Consider the following 18,122-nt stretch of genomic DNA (forward strand, 5'->3'; position numbering starts at 1 on the left):
TCCTCTCTGCCTAGAATGTGTTTCCTCTCACTGTGGCTCGCTTCCTCACTTCTTTCAAAATGTTCCAAATACTATCTCAGAGACCTTTCCTGACCCCAACCATACTACCTAAGATAGCAACACTATTCCCCAGTTCTGCTGTAGTTTTATTTATAGCATTAAATACCTGAAATTACATTATGCATATATTTCCTTTTCTGTCACTTACACCAAGATGAAAATTCCCTGAGGGCAGGAATATTGTCTGGCTTATTTATTGCTATATCCTCAGTGCTTGGTGACGTACCTGCCAAAGAGCAGGAGTTGAGTGACTATTTGTTGTTGAATGACTGAAATTGAGTTCTCTTCTGTCAGAACTCTTACCAGGCTTTGTGAGATATTCCTTACGAGTTCTTAATCTATAGCTGTAATTATTTAATGCATATTTATCTATCACACAAGCTTGTATGCTCTCAGAGGACAAGAATTATGTTTTATTCATTTGGGAGTACATAGGCGGTATTTAAATAATGGTGCTATCTTAAACACCAAATATCAACTGCAGTTCACTTTTTCCGTATGGGGACTAATATCAAGATTTCATATGAATTATAGTATAATCCAGAAGTATGAAAAAATACATCATATTTAACTTATAAAGCATTCATCTGCATGTTATAAGATATTACAGTAAATACAATTAGGTACTTACCATTTTATCTTTACTTTAAAAACAATGCCTTTTCCAAAATATAAAAAAAAGACCTATTTTTAAAGAACTATTTAAAGATGGCTTTGAAAACAACACTTTTATTTACAACAAATAGATGGTAGTGCAACAGCACTCGTGGATGTTTACGATAAATAAAAATACTAGTATTCTGGCATCCTTTGGGTACAGGCCCTTTTATATTTATAGATGTCTACAATGACTCATAAAAGTAAAATCAACAAAGGCTATTAATTTGTATTTCAACCTGAATTTGAGAAACCAATGAAGATTAATCATTTATTTGGGATCTAGATCCATATATCTGAAAACTAAAGTATAAAGTTTCTCATTTCCATTTACTTTGTCAACAAACATCCCAAACATTTCAGCATCTGTAAAAGGTGATCTATTTAGCATCTGTAATAAGTGATTTATAGTTATATATGCTAAATAAAGGTTGACGCAGCTGGATCCTAGAAGCTCAGATTTTATAAATTTAAAATAGATTAAGTATTTATGCCAAAAAACAAGAACTGGATCTAGGATTTTATTTTAAATTATGGAAGTCTCTGGGGAAAAAAATTAGCATGGAATGACAATAGATGTCAGATATTTCTCTGAGAAGTATATAGTTTCTCAATTTTCACTAGGTAGTGCATCCCAACTGAATTAAAACTAAAGCATATTTACAGTGCATTTTTTCTCACTAAAATTTCCCAATTCTAAAATGGTCTGGCCAGGCGCAGTGGCTCACGCCTGTAATCCCAGCACTTTGGGAGGCCAAGGCAGGCGGATCACAAGGTCAGGAGATTGAGACCATCCTGGCTAACATGGTGAAACCCCATTTCTACTCAAAATATAAAAAAAAGTTAGCCAGGCGTGGTGGCAGGTGCCTGTAGTCCCAGCTACTCCCCAGCTACTCAGGAGGCTGAGGCAGAAGAATGGCGTGAACCCGGGAGGTGGAGGTTGCAGTGAGCTGAGATCACGCCACTGCACTCCAGCCTGGGTGACAAAGCAAGACTCCATCTCGAAAAATAAATAAATAAAAAAATAAAATAAAATGGTCTGGATTTGGTCAACACCTTATTCAGTAAATCCTTAATTTACCTTGAGACATACAAAGACATTCTTTTAAAGAGCTATTTTCTTGGTATTGCACAAAGGTTAATTTTAAAGCAATCCAGGCAAGTAAGCTCACAAAAAGAAGTACATTCATCTAATCCATTTAGCAAATGTTGCAAATCAGCTTCCACCAATAAAACGTAGAAATCTGTGAAACTCTATACTTCGTGTCAGTTTTAACATTGTGTTGATGGCAGCCATTTCAGGCAGAGGTAGCCAAGTTCCATATATATGGGGAAGGCAAAAAGCAGAAAAACATTGCAGGAGACTTAGCAGTTCTCTGGCTTCTAATGACTATAGAGCAATTTCGAATATGAGCCATGTTTCTAGGCAGAATTCTTCTTTTATGCCTTAAACACAAAAGAGCTTGTTGCTGCCTTGGGCAGATATACTGGAATTGTCCTCTTTGAGCTTACTTTCTCTTTTCTCTAAGGTCAAGTAAAAAATGTGAGACGTTTTCATACACCACAAAGGTAATACAGCAGGCTGGAGTCACTCTAATCAAATTAGGAGCAATTCCCTTGTAAAATCCACCGACGCCTTCTTTCCTTTAGAGGGAAAAATAGATAATGCTTAATTTTGTATAGAGCTAGCTTGAAAACACGGAAGTTTTAACTGAGACAAGGCATGGAGCAAGCAGCAGTCAAACCTCACTCTGATTTAAGTTCATGTTTTCAATGTCCTAAAGTAATGTAGTTTATAAGCCATTTGTAGGGATTTACATTCCTTTTATGGATGGACTGAGTAAGAGAGGGTAGGGACACCTCAAAACTGAACTAAAAAGTGCTTTCAATTAGCTATCTTTCAAATGCTTTTAAATGTATGTACAGGCAGGAGTTTTAATTGACCTAATGTAGGCATTAAAAAACCTCATAGCTTGGATAAATGCTAGCCAACATTAAATACAGCACATACAAATATAAAACTTTATTTCCTTGATGCCAATAATATGGAATACGGCCTAGAAATTTGTCACTTAGGTGCTCATTAAATATTTCTTGAATTGAATTAAATTTAAACATCCTAAATGTTCTCCTCTGTTCCTTTAGAATTAAAGGGAAATATGGTGATGTCTGCCTATAATAATTTAACTAGTCTCATACTGAAGAACAAACATCTCATTCATATATGGAAACAAGTATTTGCAAAAGTTATGATGCCAGTAGCAGGTGTGGAGCCTTCTTGAATGTATTAAGCTAGCTTATGACTTCTTACATTCAATACCATTCAGATATTTTATAACACCTAAATTTTATTTTCCAAAACATTTTCACACATTTAATTTGATTCAAACCTATTAGTCTAGAAAGTCTTACTTTACAAATGAAGAAATTAAGTCTCAGAGAGATTAAGGCCATGGTCACATACGTAATAACTGGGAAAGCAGGGACCACCAATCATGTTTTCACCACAGCAAACTGGCCTTTGCTATAAAACTAGTATCAACAGGATGGTCTAAGATATGCAAGGTACCTTGTCAAAGCAATTTTTGATATAGCACGTGCTCTCACCTCCATGTCTTTGTGATTACATCTATTACACCACTGTAAAACATGTGTTGATCCTGAAGACGAGCTCTTACGACTTGATATGGGTATGTTGCTGCGACAGCAAATATTTTGGATAGTGCTGCAACAGATATATATTCTACTGTGCTCTAAAATGGCAATACAAAACAGTTTTTTCTTTAGACAGGATTTCTTTAAAAATACAGAAGTAAAAATTATATACAAAAAACATTTAAATGGATCTTTAAGGGATTCTATTTTTGACATTTGTGTGGCTTCAGCCTATAAATATTTAACTATAAATTAAATCAGTGGCCGAGCCAGTACTCATCATCATAGCACTACCACCAAAGTAAGCATGACAAAAATTTCTACCTATTAAATACCCATAAAAGGAAATGATATCATTTTTACGAGAATAATCTTACCAACTGGGCTTCTGGTAATCTATTGATATGCTGGTTGTACTTCAACTTCAGCAATTCATATGCCATAAACTGAAGGGCACCATGCGATGTTCCAAACAGCCCAGGAACAAATCCCTACAAGGGAATGATTTTTAAAAAGCAAAACAACATACGTTTGAAGAACAATATATTTAAGTAAAATACTTTCTCTTCTCTCTCATTACAGCACTTTAAGCAAATTCACTTAATTTTGCACAAATCACATTTTTAAAATACGGGGTTAAAAACTTGTAATATAAAGACATGGGTAGTATTCTCTTCTACTTTATTTTTAAAGGTTTGGATGTTCACATATTAGTTTTTCTTTAAACAGTATACATATAAAGAAGACCCACACTGTCAAGACTTGAGGTGTGAGTGGGAAACTAAATTCTGGAAAGTTAAGAAACTAAAGGTAATGGTAAATCAATGAACTGAGCATAGGTATTCTGAAAGAATAAGGCAGAAAGTGACGAAAAAACATAAAAGTAATATATTTATAAAATTCTTGCTTATAGGTCAGTAAAATCATATCAGCCTTAAAATGATTTTAAAAGCTATTACTCAATTCTTGAAAAACAAACTGAAATTCAATGTGTCTAATTTTGATTTTAACCTATGTATGCCTAAAAATTTCTTTATGGGGATAAGCAATAGATGGGGATAGAAGGCAGAAAAGGGGAAAATAAAAAGGAGTTATAAAATCAGAAAACAGATCTGACACTAGGAAAAAATTTTAAAAATATTACAACAGGCAAAAGGCTGGGTTTGATTTGTTTCGTTATTTTTAAATTTATGTAAGATTTGAGATGAATAAAAAAACTCAATAAAATAAGATCCTGTTAGAACTGCTAATGTCTTCTCCAGACTACATTATCCCAGGTCCCCAAGAGACCACAGCTTCCAAGGAATGGAGTAAGGAATAAGTGACCTGGTCGTATAACTTATCAAATAGAAACTTGACAAAGTTTTAGACAGATCTCATGCCCACCAATGTCATGATGATACATCCTATGTTAATGGGGACAAACAGCTTAAAGTACAATTTCAGTATTATTAACTATATTTCAGTTTTCATTAAATTGTTTTTTGCCTAAGTGTGGCTTCTTTTTAGGACTTACTATAGGTCATTCAGAACTAAGACAACAGAGCCAACGGAAATTCAAATTTTTCAGTTATTTAAAATATATTGATAATTTGTTACCTTATATAATCCACGCACACCTTCATACTTATATATTTTCACAAGTGTATCAAACATTCCTTTATATTGTCGGTGTGGGGAGTTAACAACAGCATCATACTGTAACATAAGGCGAGTTTTTGTTACCCATAATGGGTTTGTAATGCAGAGGGTCATGGCTCCTAAAATGAGATTTCAATAAGATTATTCAGCATACAGATACTTTCGCACTTATGACAACCCAAATTAGAAACAGTACATTTATGTAAAAAAAAAAAAAAAAAAAAAGATAATGCACAGGACCATATCTGAAACTGTGAAATGTAGTTTCTGAGGCACAGTCTTAGGGTCAAAAGGTAGACATTGTTTTTGGTAGTCATAAAAAGTTCCTCATGCAGTTAGCTAGAGGTAAATTAAAAGGGAGATGGAAATGTGAAATGCTTTCTCTTTGAAGTGTAAGGATAGCAAAAATGTCTTGACTCCTAAACAACGTGGCCTGGTGCAGAGAACAGATGGTAAGCAGATACAGACCTTAGGTGTAGCACATGGTATAATCCCAGAGGGGTTGAAGATAGGCGAAAAGAACCGGGAATCTGGCACCCCAATAATCTGTGCATGTGACATATATATCTACCCCAACTTTATCACAATCTTCCTCAAATCCAAAGTAACTACTACCCCTCAAAAATTAAATAATTATGTAATACAGTAAGTCACATTTTACATCCTTTATAGAGTGACAATTTTATTTAAAAATTCATCTGGTTAAGTTTCTCATTTGCCAGGTTTCCTAAGTAGTCCTTTATTCAACAAATATTTGGTCCTGTTATGACTCAGGTTTTTGCTAGTGGCTATGTGTTCAAAAATGATTAAGTTAGGTTTTGACTAATCAAACATTAAGAAATCAAGGTATTAAAGTAGGAGTTACAAAGACTTACGGCTCTTACGGTTTTTTCCTTCTGGATAGTATACATAAGTGAGGCAATTAAACAAGGCTACTAAATTGTATAATTTGAAAATTAAAATTAAAGAAACACTATACCAAATCATTTTAAACCATTAGGGATTCATAACTTTTCTAAACTTTACCACTTTGTCATGAGTAAAATTCTTGAAATCTGCACAGAGTAATCATAATAATTTCTGCTAAGAAATTCCATATAACAGCCAGGCGTGGTGGCTCATGCCTGTAATCCCAGCACTTTGGGAGGCAGAGGCAGGCGGATCAAGAGGTCGAGACAATTCTGGCCAACATGGTGAAACCCCGTCTCTACTAAAAATACAAAAAATTAGCTGGGCGTGGTGGCACGTGTCTGTAGTCCCAGCTACTCAGGAGGCTGAGGCAGGATAATCGCTTGAAACCCGAAGGCAGAGGTTGCAGTGAGCCGAGATAGCGCCACTGCACTCCAGCCTGGGCGACAAGAGCAAAACTCCGCCTCAAAAAAAAAAAACCAAAAACCGAAAAACAAACAAACAAAAAAAACAGAAATTCCATGTAACTGATTTAATACAGTTAGATGGGCATATTTAAACTCAGGTGTTCAAAGAAAAAAAATCAAAAACAAAAACTGAAAATTAAGTTTGGAAGGTGACATTTTTATATTTCACACATTGCCTTACCAGCTTCAGCAGCTGAGACAAGGTATTCTGTTGCCTCTAAACGTTCAGCTCTTCCTTCTGTCTTATATGACTTGATGGCATTGTAACTAAAAGAATTAAATGTGAGCAGTTTAATTTGAATAGGTGTCATTAAGTCTGTTTTAAAGTGTATGTAAGTCAACAGCAGTACCCCAAAAGCAGAAGTCAATGCATAATGCAACCACAAAATGAGACCTTTTTCAAGAATGAATTTGCTGGAAGTGGTTTGCTGCAAGATTATACCACCCCTCCCTCTCAAATGAATATGGCTAGCAATACAAATGTAAAATATTTTAATCAGACACTCATCAATTAATTTCAAAAGACAGGGAAACCGGGAGGAGGGGAGAGTACAGTAGTGGTACACAGACTGGCCATAAAAGACAAAAGGGACCAAAGAAGGGGTACCTAACAAATATACCACTGAGCACCTATGTTCAGGTACTATAGTTAGCTTTCTAATAGATGATAAAAAGATAAACAAGTGATGAATTTTTCTTAACAAATTAATAAGGACTATTAAGTGGCACACAAATAAATCATAATAAAAGACAACACAGACAATAGAAGAAATTCAGGAATTATGACTGAGATCACAGAAGGCTTTGTGTAGGAGGTAGTATTGAGCTGGGTATTGAGACAGGCACAGTTTCAACAAGGAAAAAGATGAGCATGGTGAAAAGTAATAAGCGTGGGTGGGAAGACAGGGAAAATTGGCCACACTTGAGTGGTAGATTGAGATTTGCATTTTATTTGGTAGAAAATATCCATTAAATGTTTCAGAGTAAGGGAGTCAAATCAGCCTATTTCCTTTAATGCCGATTTCTACTTTTCTCTTGGATGACGATGTCAAGTGAACACATTCTTTCTTTTTTTTTTTTATTTCAGAGACAGAGTCTCACTCTATCACCCAGGCTGGAGTGCAGTGACACAATCATAGCTCACTGTAACCTTGAATTTCTAGGCTCAAGCAATCCTCCTGCCTCAGCCTCCTAATTAGCTAAGGCTACAGGCATGCAGCATCATGATGCCAGACTAATTCTTTTTTAAATTTTTTGAAGAGATGGAGGTCTCACTATGTTGCCCAGGCTGGTCCTGAACTCCCAGACTCATGTGATCCTCCCACCTTGGCCTCCTAAAGTGCTGGGATTACAGGTGTGAGCCACTGCACCTGGCCCAAGAAATTCTTATCACAAAAATTTTATATGGCTTGTCCTTAGAAGCTGTCTTGAAGAATCTATACAACTCAAATTCATGATGTGTGTGTGTGTATATATATACACACACACACATATACATAAACATATCTATATATACATATATACACATATATACATATCTATACACACACACATATATATGTCAAGGGGGGTGTGTGTGTATATAGTTTCACACACACCTCTCTAAAGAGAAGAAAAAGAGAAAAAATATTTAAAATTTTTAAGGCTGAATTTTATTTTGCTTTCACTTAAAAGGTACTTTAAGATTGGTTTGGATACTGCCATAAACTTATGGGAGATCAAGCAAAATATATGACACAAAGAAGACAAAGGCAAATACACTAGATACTGATGTTTTCCTAAAAATGAAATCTGTTGAAGCAAAGAAAAGCTTCCTTATTCATGGTTTCAGTTTCACAGATCAGAGGCGTGCTCAGAGCAGCACATGCTCCTGCAATACAGTGCGATGATGGTTTGTGTCCATGTTCTTGTTCACTAAATAAGCTGAATGTACCTGCCACAGGAACTTTCTATGGCTTCTTCAGGAGGCAGGTGAGAGCAGTTATTTTAAATGGTGATGATATCTGACTGGTGAAGGAGTAAGGAAAGCAATGAGCTGGGAAGATGATGGGGCAGGTCAAACAAGAAGAAACAATTTGCCTCAAACCCTTTAGGCCATGCACTGGCTTTTGCTTTCTGTTCCCAACAGCGATTTCCTGTGGTACCTATTCATATGAGGACCCTAAGGTCTATCCTCTCTGTTTTTCCACCTTCATCATAAACAAATGTATTTTTGTAAGCCATCTCAAATATCTTGGGAATCTGGTTGAGGATAAACAAGTAATTAATGATACTTCAGTATTTATAAAATTTTCTATTTGGGACACTCCGGAACTAATCTCTGATAAACGGAAAAAATAACTTAGTTATTTAAACAATCTTTCTTTATCAAAATTGAATACCAAAGAGACCTGAAATCCACAGGATTCATTTTGGACAACAGCTGGAGGCTCTTCCAGTCTCTACATCATTTTCCAAAATCACTAATAAATAACAAACCAACCGATTCAACTTTTTCTAATCTAGTAATATTTTGACTCTAATTAGAAATGCTCACAAGTATGTATTGATATGGCCAAAACACCTAATAAAACACCGATGGGGCCCTACAATTTCATTGTGAATTATCTGGAGTTGGCTGTTTTTCAAATGGCTTTAACTAAAATAAAAAGCTCTCTTTAATATGTATGTAGCTTACAAAAGTAATCAGTTATACATTTCATCTTCCTGAATTCACCTCACAGAAATGGCTTCTCTAAAAGTATCATTCCACCTCATCTCTTTGCCTTTTTCCTATTAAGAATTTTCTTCCAGACCAAATAATGCCTCTGATAATAGCTAATAAGCCATTAGCTATTAATAGGCATCTGATAATCAAACTAATAAGCCATTTTGAATCAAACTAATCAAATAACTAATCAGCCATTTTGTTCTTCCTGATCCTTCCAATTCAGAGAAACTGATTAAATGACTCAACTTATCATTTTACATTTACATGTAAAAATCACCGAAAACAAAAATTCCTTTTTAATTTAATACTGTAAAATCTCCCAAATCTACTCACAAGAAAAAGTAGAGTCCCCAGGATAAACCTGCACCCCATATATTTGGGGTTACTCCTTGATAAAGTCCCCGTAGTCCATCAAGTTTCCAAATGGTAGTCAAGCAATGTAAAATTCCATTATATTTCGGTCTCAGTTCCAATCCATCACTCACTGCATCAAGGGATACACAAAGTCAGGAAAGAACAAAGTTCTAGCTCTGTATCACATATAAACACAGACACTGTACAATTGGTTATATAAAGGAGATAAACTTAGAAGAAAAACTTTTTTAGGTAGAAAAAATTATTTTCCAGGCTTTTATATATATATTACATATATATAAATATATATATATAAATATGTAAAATATACATTTTTGTGACAGAGTCCCGCTCTATTGCCCCGGCTGGAGTGCAGTGGCACGATCTTGGCTCACTGCAATCTCTGACTCCCAGGTTCAAGCAATCCTCCTGCCTCAGCTCCCCTAGTAGCTGGGATAACAGGTACGCATCACCATGCCCAGCTAATTTTTTTTTTTTTTTTTTTAGTACAGACAGGGTTTCACCATGTTGGCCAGCCTGGTCTCAAACCCCTGACCTCAGGTGATCCACCCACCTCGGCCTTCCAAAGTGCTGGGATTACAGGTGTGAGCCACCATGCCCAGCCCAGGCTTTAATATTTTAAAACTACTACATTCATGCATTTATTCAAGTGTTTACTGAGGGCATACTAAGCACTCAAATAATATTTAAGGAAATATTAGATTAGCTCTTAATCCAAAAGTCTCTTAGGTAACTAGGTTTCAACACTTAGGTTTTGTTTTTGCTCCAAGGTTAAGGATTTGAATGTTAAAAAATATTACTCAAAAAATAAACTAGCTAGGAGCCTCAATTTATATCGAATGCTATCAAGACTGAGGAGTGGCAGGAAAGAAAATGCAGAGGATGGGGTAAACTTTTTTTCCAGGAAATTCTTTCTATCCTCCCCACCAACATACGTCAAAATCCAAGTAGAAAGTAGAAAAGCATTTCACTTGAACATATCCAAAATTGAACTAGTTTTCCCCATCCCTTCTGAAGCTGCTCTTACTAGAGTGTTCCATATAACTCAACAAACGCCATCATCATCTGCATAGATGCCCACACCAGATACCTGGGGACTATCCATGAACCCTCCTCCCTCCCATCCCTTTTTATCAAATAACAAGTCCTTTTGATTCCACATCACAAATTTCTCTTGCACCTGTCTATGTCTCAGTTCACACTGCCATCATCCTACTTTGAGATACCATCAGTTTTCAACTAGTATCATCAGCATTTAAAGTAGTCTTCTTGCTAATTTTGTAAAAAATATAATCTAGATTATAAATCTGGCACTTTTCATTTCATCTCTCTGTAGGAAACAGAAAGCACATTCAAAATAGGGTAACTCTAGGGCATGAGGGGTAGTTAAAAGGACTAATTACAAAGGTGTGAGCAGGTTATAGAAAACCACAAGGAATAATACAGTATCAATTATTTACTGCTTTGAAAAATCACTTAATTCTATAAGTAGAATATTAAGTATCTCAGTAATCGGCAACGGCATTCTACATTATGCATACCATTCTACATTATACTACAGGATATCCAAACTTGTGATTTTACTATATATAATTTTGTATACAGCTTTGTTTTCCACTCAAGATTATTTGTGAGCACTCCCCCTTGTTATTCAACAGATTCCCCCAAATAAGATTTTAACATATTACATTATGGTTTTCCATCTTATAGATATCCCATGATTTACACAGTCATTTCTCCACCTGACCTATGAATTCTTTTTTTTTTTTTGGCTATTATAAAAAGTCCTCTAAACAACATTCCATACAACAATCTGCATGAATGCTTATTACTGCCTTAGAATTAGTTATTAGAAAGGGAACTGATATGGGTCAATGGGTATAAACTCAAGTTACAAATACGTATTGAACCTGCCTTCCAGAAAGTTTATACAAATTACACTCCACTAGCCATACGAGCATCCCTGGTTCACTGTCCCCTTGCCACTACCTCACTGTGTATAATCCAGCCTGGCAAAGAAGGATCACTATTTACCATTGCCAGGAAAAGGGGGAAAAGTCAATTTCTTTCATCATTAACCTGCCAACGTTACAGCATGAAGGGAGATTAAAGTACATCAGGTTTTGTCAGAAGACCTGGGTTTGATACGTAACTTCCCTAATTCGCTACATGGTCTTACCCTTTCTGAGCTTCAGCATCCTCACTTATAAAATGGGGATAAATCATGTACCTCACAGGGTTTTTTGAGGTTTATATAAGACAACAAGTTTAAAGGCAGGCAGCAGAATGACAGGCTCTTGAGAAATGTTTTCCTGCATAGTTTATAAACTTTCTGATGCTTCCCCTGGATTCTGTGTGTCTCATTCTTCTGTATAGATCCCTTTTTCTAAGAACTTTCCATTTTCCTCTCAATAATAAACTCACAATACCATTTCTCTCTTGAGGTAAAAAGCAAAACCAACCATAAAAACACTACTTGTTCTTTTCATAGGTATAAACCAATGCTGAACTATAATCTCCCTAACATAAAATTAAAATTGTTATATCGATAAAATACAGTAAAGTTTTTTGGTCTAAATCAGGGGTCCCCAACTCTGGGTACCAATCCATGGCCTGTTAGGAATTGGGTCACACAGCAGCAGGTGAGCTAGGTGGGCGGAGTGCGAGCGAAGCTTCATCTGTACTTACAGCTGCTCCCCATTGCTTGCATTACTGCCTGAACTCTGCCTCCTGTCCGTCAGTGGTGGCATTGGGTTCTTACAGAATCTCGAACCCTATTGTGAACTGCACATGCAAGGGATCTAGGCTGCACACTCCTTATGAGAATCTATTGCCTGATGATCTGAGGTGAAACAGTTTCATCCTGAAATCATCCATACCTCCTCCACCCCCGTTCATGGAAAAATTGTCTTCCATGAAATCAGTCCCTGGTGCCGAAAAGGTTGGGGACCACCACTGGCTTAAATGACCTCATGATCATTTTAAAAACATTTGCCACTAATGAATTAGTATGTAGATCTAAGTACCTATCAAATAACTTACAATGGCCTATCACAGCACTAAAAAAATGCCAATGGACACAAGCTGAAGATAAAAAGTTTGGTGTACAGAAAGGAGCCAAGACAGGACACTAATTTTAAATTCATTTTCAAAGAAAGACAATATAATGACTTTAAAAAAATTATCATCTAGCACTATCACCCTTACACAACCTGTTTCATTTGCTGGATGTTAGTTTTACCCCTCCTTTCCTCTGTGACAAGTTTGTCTCTCTTAAAATTAATCTCCCCCCTACCTGTGCTCTATATTGGTGTTTTTAAAATTGCAGATGAATCAAGAAACCAATTGAACAGATTGCCAGTATCTTTTCTTTAAAACCAGACTAGAATTGAAAACAAATATAAATGACATTACAAGTAGTTAAGGATAAGTAATGTTTCATGAAACTTGTGTTTCAGTAATGTTTGTGTGTGGATAGCAAAGGTAAAATTTATTTCCTACTAAGTGTTCTGGTCAAAAATGCTTGTTCTAGATCCTGCTTCTTCAGATAACCCCCCTTAGTTAGATACCTTACTCCTTATCCTCCTGCCTCCATTTCCCAATTTCTTCCTTGATTTCAGTTCTTTCCCATTAGTATTTAAATAGACTTAAGTCTCTCCTAAGTATTTCCTCTTTGATCTCAGTGCCCCCTTATCAGGTAAGTGTCTGCAATGAGAAAACCAGCCCCTCCCTGGCCCCCGAGACAATCTCAGCAGGGACTCTCTCACCCCTGCTGCAATCTGGTTTGAGCTTTACCAATTACTGCAAGCGCTCTAATTAAGAACCTTCAAAGGCACTTTGGAGTTCTCTCTTTCTTAGGAACCCCTTAATACACCTGATATTGTGTAAATCCCTCTCTTCTGGCTCATTTAACACCACATTTTCTTGAATGTCCTCTTGCTTCTTTGCCAATAAATTTCCTTGGCCCCCTTTTCTCTGCCCATCCTTAAATGCTGATTTATAGGCACAATTTCCACCAAATAGGGGTGGTGTCTCAACCATTAAGTGGCTTCAACTGCGATCCCTGTGCTACTAGTCCTGATCTCTTATTCCTAACATCTTGCCCTACTAAGGGTTGTGGTTCTACTGCCAGTTTCCATTTTCACATGGCATAAAAGATAATGTCAATCTGGCAGCTTAACTTTCTGGAATCATTCTTTATTTCCATCTCTAGCATTTTAATTTACCCTTTAGCTATACCAAACTACCCACTCATGGTTTCAAACTAACAGCATATGTTATGGAAACAGACTTTCTGAGCTTGAATCCCAGTTCTAGCAATTACTTTGCAACCCTGAGTAAGTCACTTGATTGCTCTGTGCCTGAGTTTTTCTGTAAGATAGGAAAAAATAATAGAACCTAACTCTAAAAATTATAAAGGATTAAATGAGTTAGTACATATAAAGCTCTTAGAATTATGCCTGACATATTGCAAGCACTCTATAAGTACTAGTTTATTTATGCTACTGGGTCTTGCGATACCACATACTTACACAACTTTACTCGGCACTACTGTTACTGAATTTTACGTTTTGGTTCCTTAATATTTTGGATGTAGTCATAGTCTCTACATTCTTCACAAAAGCTCACACACAACTTTAACTTGCAGATTAGGCTTTTGGGTATTTGAGAAAATTACTATTTTTATATCTCATTCTTTGTTGGGGCTCTCTCATCATTCTTGAGGGTTTAAAATTACAGAGTAAAGTTAGAAGGGGCCTGAATAATCATCCAATCCAATCTTTCCACCTAATACAAGAATATCTTCTAACTTCTGTCATCCAACTACTATCTGAACCACTTCTGATCATCATCAATTTCATTTCTGAGCACTACCACGTTGCCAAACCAAAATCTGCTTCCTTGTAATTTCCACTCAACCTGTGTCTGACCTTAGGATCAACCCACAATAAGGCAGCCCCCTTTCCCATATGTAAGTTCTCTAAATATCTTGAGGTTTTTTTCTCTCCCGAGCTAAACTAGTTCCTCCAGTCATTTTTCATATGAAGTAATTTCTAATCTTTCTACCACTCTGGACACCTCTGAGTTCCAATTTATACTTGAACTCACAGAATAATTCCAGGTTTGGTTTAACAGCACATGCATTCAGAATTAACCCCCACACCCTGTCATCATTAGATTTTAACTTTATTAAATGAGTTTAATTACATGGAAGCATAAAAATTATAGTATGTTATTCAGCACTGATGTTGATAATCAATAAATTTTTATTTCGTTATTCATCTTCTTAAGTTTTCCTCCTATCACCATTTCACAGCTACACTGTGAGCTTTATTATTACAAAGTCCTGCTTCCACTCCTGGATCTTTAATTTAGGCCTCCAATCCAAACTCAATCCTTTTATCTGTCACCTCAGGCCCACTAGTCTCCTAATACTCTTCCCAATTCATCAAGACTATTAATCTTCTCAGGTACCAAGAATTCCCTTTCCTCAGGAATGATATGCTTCAAAGCACTGTCTAAACTCATCAGGCCAACCACACTATTCTTCAATGATCACCTCGACTATCACCTCTTCTGCTCCTAGATAAAATGCTACTGAAGAGAGACAGCAAGTCATACAGGCCTGCACCTGCAGGCAAGTCTAAAATTCTTCTAATGTTCAAACCATTGTATAACAGGTACTTATAGAGGTAATATGGTGAGAGGTTAAGTGCCAGAGGGTTCCAGAGTTAGATTACCTGGGTTTAAATCCCAGATCCATCTTTACAAACTTGTGACTTGGGCAAGTTAGTCAACTTCTGTTATCCTCATCTGTATAGCAGATATCATAAACTCACAGGATTGTTCCCGTGAATAGATTTACAGGATAATAAATGAGATAATGCATCTAAAGCACAGTTCACTGCCTTGCTCCTAGTAAATACTCGATAAAGATTACTTGTCAATAACATAATTATTTGTGCATGCATCATAAAACCTCATGAAATTATATGTCTTTGTGGTGTTTTTTCTAGAGATAATACTCCATAATTTTCGATGATTTTCCTTCATAGAACGGCTTCTTGCTTCCTCTCCAGCTGTCAAAATATTAGCCCTTCTATGGGAAACCCCAAGCCCCAATCTTCCACTGAACCTTAAAGATACATATGGCCATCAGTAATGTAGAATTTTCTTAACGGTTTACCTGTATTTATATTTTGTTTTTGTATTTCTTGATTTTATGTTGTCTAGAATTACCTTTTATATGACTAAGTCTAACGCCTACAATTAAATTCTAAGTTCCCTGAAGGCAAGAACTTTATTAGATACTTCTGTAGCCCGTACAGCAGTCTACAAATATTAAGAGAATATAAATCAAGTGAACTGAATTGCCTAATGCTAAAATAAACAACTTCTGTAGATTTAATTCTCAAGGCTGAACTTAACTTGTAGTAACTTTATTTGGAAACTATTTTCTGCAATTTCAGTTATCAAAGATCATCTTTGAAACTCTTTCCAGACTTTAGTGTTGAGTTTAACTTCTAAAATGCTTTGTTAATTTCAACATACTCAATTCATCTAATACACTTAAAATAGTATTTCGATTCTAGCTACCTATTTTTTCACAGAAACTTGTACCATTCTACAAATGCCAAAAAACAAACATTCAAGAGAATTCTATTCTAAATCTACTCCCAACCATTCGCTGAAGATTACGCCCTATCCCAATACTAGTCGAGCTGCCAAACCACGTGGGTATGCTAAGATTTCAAAGTTCCTCCAAGAGTGAATGATTTGCACGGGTGAGGACTAAACCTTAAAATGTGACAATCCCTTCTTTATTTTACAAATCAGGCTTTGAATCCCATCTTCTCTGCCAATGAGGATGTTTTTTCTCAGACTTCTCTACATACATGCCCCCTCTCTTAGTCTTGAGGAGCGGGGAAGATCGCAGGCCGACCCCTCCACCAAGCACCATTTCCTCAAATCTAGTTCAGGTTAGCCAACGCGGACAGCACCCCCTTCAACGCTCCTCCTCCCCCTAGAACGGAAAAGACGGAGGAGATCCAGTTCGGGCTGACAGTGAGAGGATGCAGCCCGGTGTCTGGGAGGACTCTTACCGGCGAAGCGGATCTTCACGAGGTCGAGCGGATGCAGCGCAAGGTTGGATAAGACGCCGCCGCTCACGCCCGCTATCAGGTTCTCATACCGGACGTGGCGGAATACCGTGCTCCACGCCGACGACCCGGACGCCGACTGGCCCTGGCCCTGGCCCGTCATAGGCTCGGGGCCCGTCGACACCACGGCGCCCAGGGCCGCGGAGGTGGGACGCGATGCAGTGGCCGCCACCGTGGCGACGGTCGCCCCTTGTGAGCGCAACCCCACCTCCGGGACCAACGACAGGACTCTTACGCCCAAGGCGCGTGAGCGAAGCCGGAGACTCTAGTACTGAGGGGGCAAGAACGGGGCACAGCCACTACGTCACGCCGGCGGAAAGCGCGATGGAGAGGAGGTCCCAGCCTTTCCCGAGTCTCCGCCCTGCCTCGCCCACAAATGCTCCAGCCCACGGACGCGGAAGCGACTGCACCGCTAAAGAACCGCCCCTTGCTAACGTTTGCCGGCAAAACTACGGAGCGGCGCAGGATCCAGTTGAGCCAGCAGGCCGCCGCTCCGCGAGTCACGTGACTGGAAGTAGTCTGGGAAAAGCGGAAGTCGCCTGTGGGAGGAGGTGGCGGTGGGCGGAACTCGTAGCGAACAGCTCGTGGAGTCCGGCCGGAAGAGCAACCGAGATGAAGGTGAAGATGCTGAGCCGGAATCCGGACAATTATGTCCGCGAAACCAAGTTGGACTTACAGAGAGGTAAGATAAGTTGGTAGGGAGAAAGGGACGGTTTCCGCAAGTCCTTGGGTCTAGCCTCGGCTTTCGCGGAGTAAAGCCGGGGGAGGCTGGCACTCCGGTCTGGTTCTTTCTCAGTTACCTTTCGCTACGGAGTCGCTGCGGAACTGGATGGATAGCAAGTAAAGTCTGTTCAAGTCCTTTTTCTAAGAATTTCCTCTAGTGGTGAGTGGGAAATAGTTGTCTATAGTGGAGAAAAATTCCAGCTGCTGCTCTGGGATTGTCTTCAGGTTCCTATTACTGAAAAGTGGACTTGAATGAGCCAAACTCGTGGGTTGAAGGGCTGAGAGTTAAAAAGGCTTTTAAAACCTTCCTACTGCTCTTCTTGCCGCTTTACTACTTCACATTAGTTCTGGATGTTGGAAGAGACAAAGATAAATTTAAAAGCATCAGTTTTCTCTTACCATCCCTTAAGAAGTTTGATGAAAGAATGGTTAAATGAAATTAATTTATCCTTCCTGGTCTGTTCCCCCGTTAACATGCTAACCACTTATAAATTGTACTTTGTGATACCTAAATGACAAGGGACCAACCATGCGTAAGCAGATTGTTCTAAATAAAGACAATAACAGGAGCAAAGGTCTTCAGGCAGGAATGAACCTAAGGCATAGAAAGAAGGGCTGTGTCATTAGTTTGAATGAGGAGTAAGCGAGATGAGATGAGGCGAAAACAGTATTTCACTATTTTGGTTGAGTAGGAGATATTATCAACATGTGTGTTAGCATTGCTAAGAAGTCTCTGCTCAAAAGATGTTTACAGTTTGTCACAAG

The 18,122-nt window shown here is 37.7% G+C and overlaps 2 protein-coding genes across 2 annotated transcripts in view; one reads left to right on the forward strand and one right to left on the reverse strand.

Moving 5' to 3' along the window:
* Window positions 1-445: 445 nt before the first annotated feature.
* On the reverse strand, window positions 446-17,012 carry SLC25A32 (solute carrier family 25 member 32). Its single transcript, XM_001156320.6, has 7 exons — window positions 16,578-17,012; window positions 9,433-9,583; window positions 6,571-6,656; window positions 4,972-5,132; window positions 3,750-3,863; window positions 3,325-3,470; window positions 446-2,361 (listed from the first exon to the last, which is right to left on the reverse strand). Exons 1-7 carry the CDS (start codon window positions 16,735-16,737, stop codon window positions 2,226-2,228), a joined length of 954 nt encoding a protein of 317 aa, XP_001156320.1. The 5' UTR covers window positions 16,738-17,012; the 3' UTR covers window positions 446-2,225.
* The window catches only part of DCAF13 (DDB1 and CUL4 associated factor 13), a 28,255-nt gene continuing 26,760 nt past the window's right edge, over window positions 16,628-18,122 (forward strand). Inside the window, exon 1 of the mRNA XM_016960268.4 lies at window positions 16,628-17,316. Coding sequence (XP_016815757.1) covers window positions 16,791-17,316 — 526 coding nt within the window. The 5' untranslated portion in view covers window positions 16,628-16,790. The remainder of the gene's footprint in view (window positions 17,317-18,122) is intronic.

The sequence above is a fragment of the Pan troglodytes genome, chromosome 7, assembly GCF_028858775.2.
Source record: "Pan troglodytes isolate AG18354 chromosome 7, NHGRI_mPanTro3-v2.0_pri, whole genome shotgun sequence".
Classification (NCBI taxonomy): domain Eukaryota; kingdom Metazoa; phylum Chordata; class Mammalia; order Primates; family Hominidae; genus Pan; species Pan troglodytes.

Bases quoted from the DNA above. Each gene is read 5' to 3' on its own strand.
- SLC25A32 (XM_001156320.6), bottom strand. From the start codon at position 16,737: ATGACGGGCCAGGGCCAGGGCCAGTCGGCGTCCGGGTCGTCGGCGTGG. The intron at 6,657-9,432 runs GTGAGTAGATTT...TAATTCTTTTAG, and splicing joins TGGGGACTCTACTTTTTCTT to TTACAATGCCATCAAGTCAT. The intron at 5,133-6,570 runs GTAAGGCAATGT...ATCTCATTTTAG, and splicing joins TGTCTCAGCTGCTGAAGCTG to GAGCCATGACCCTCTGCATT.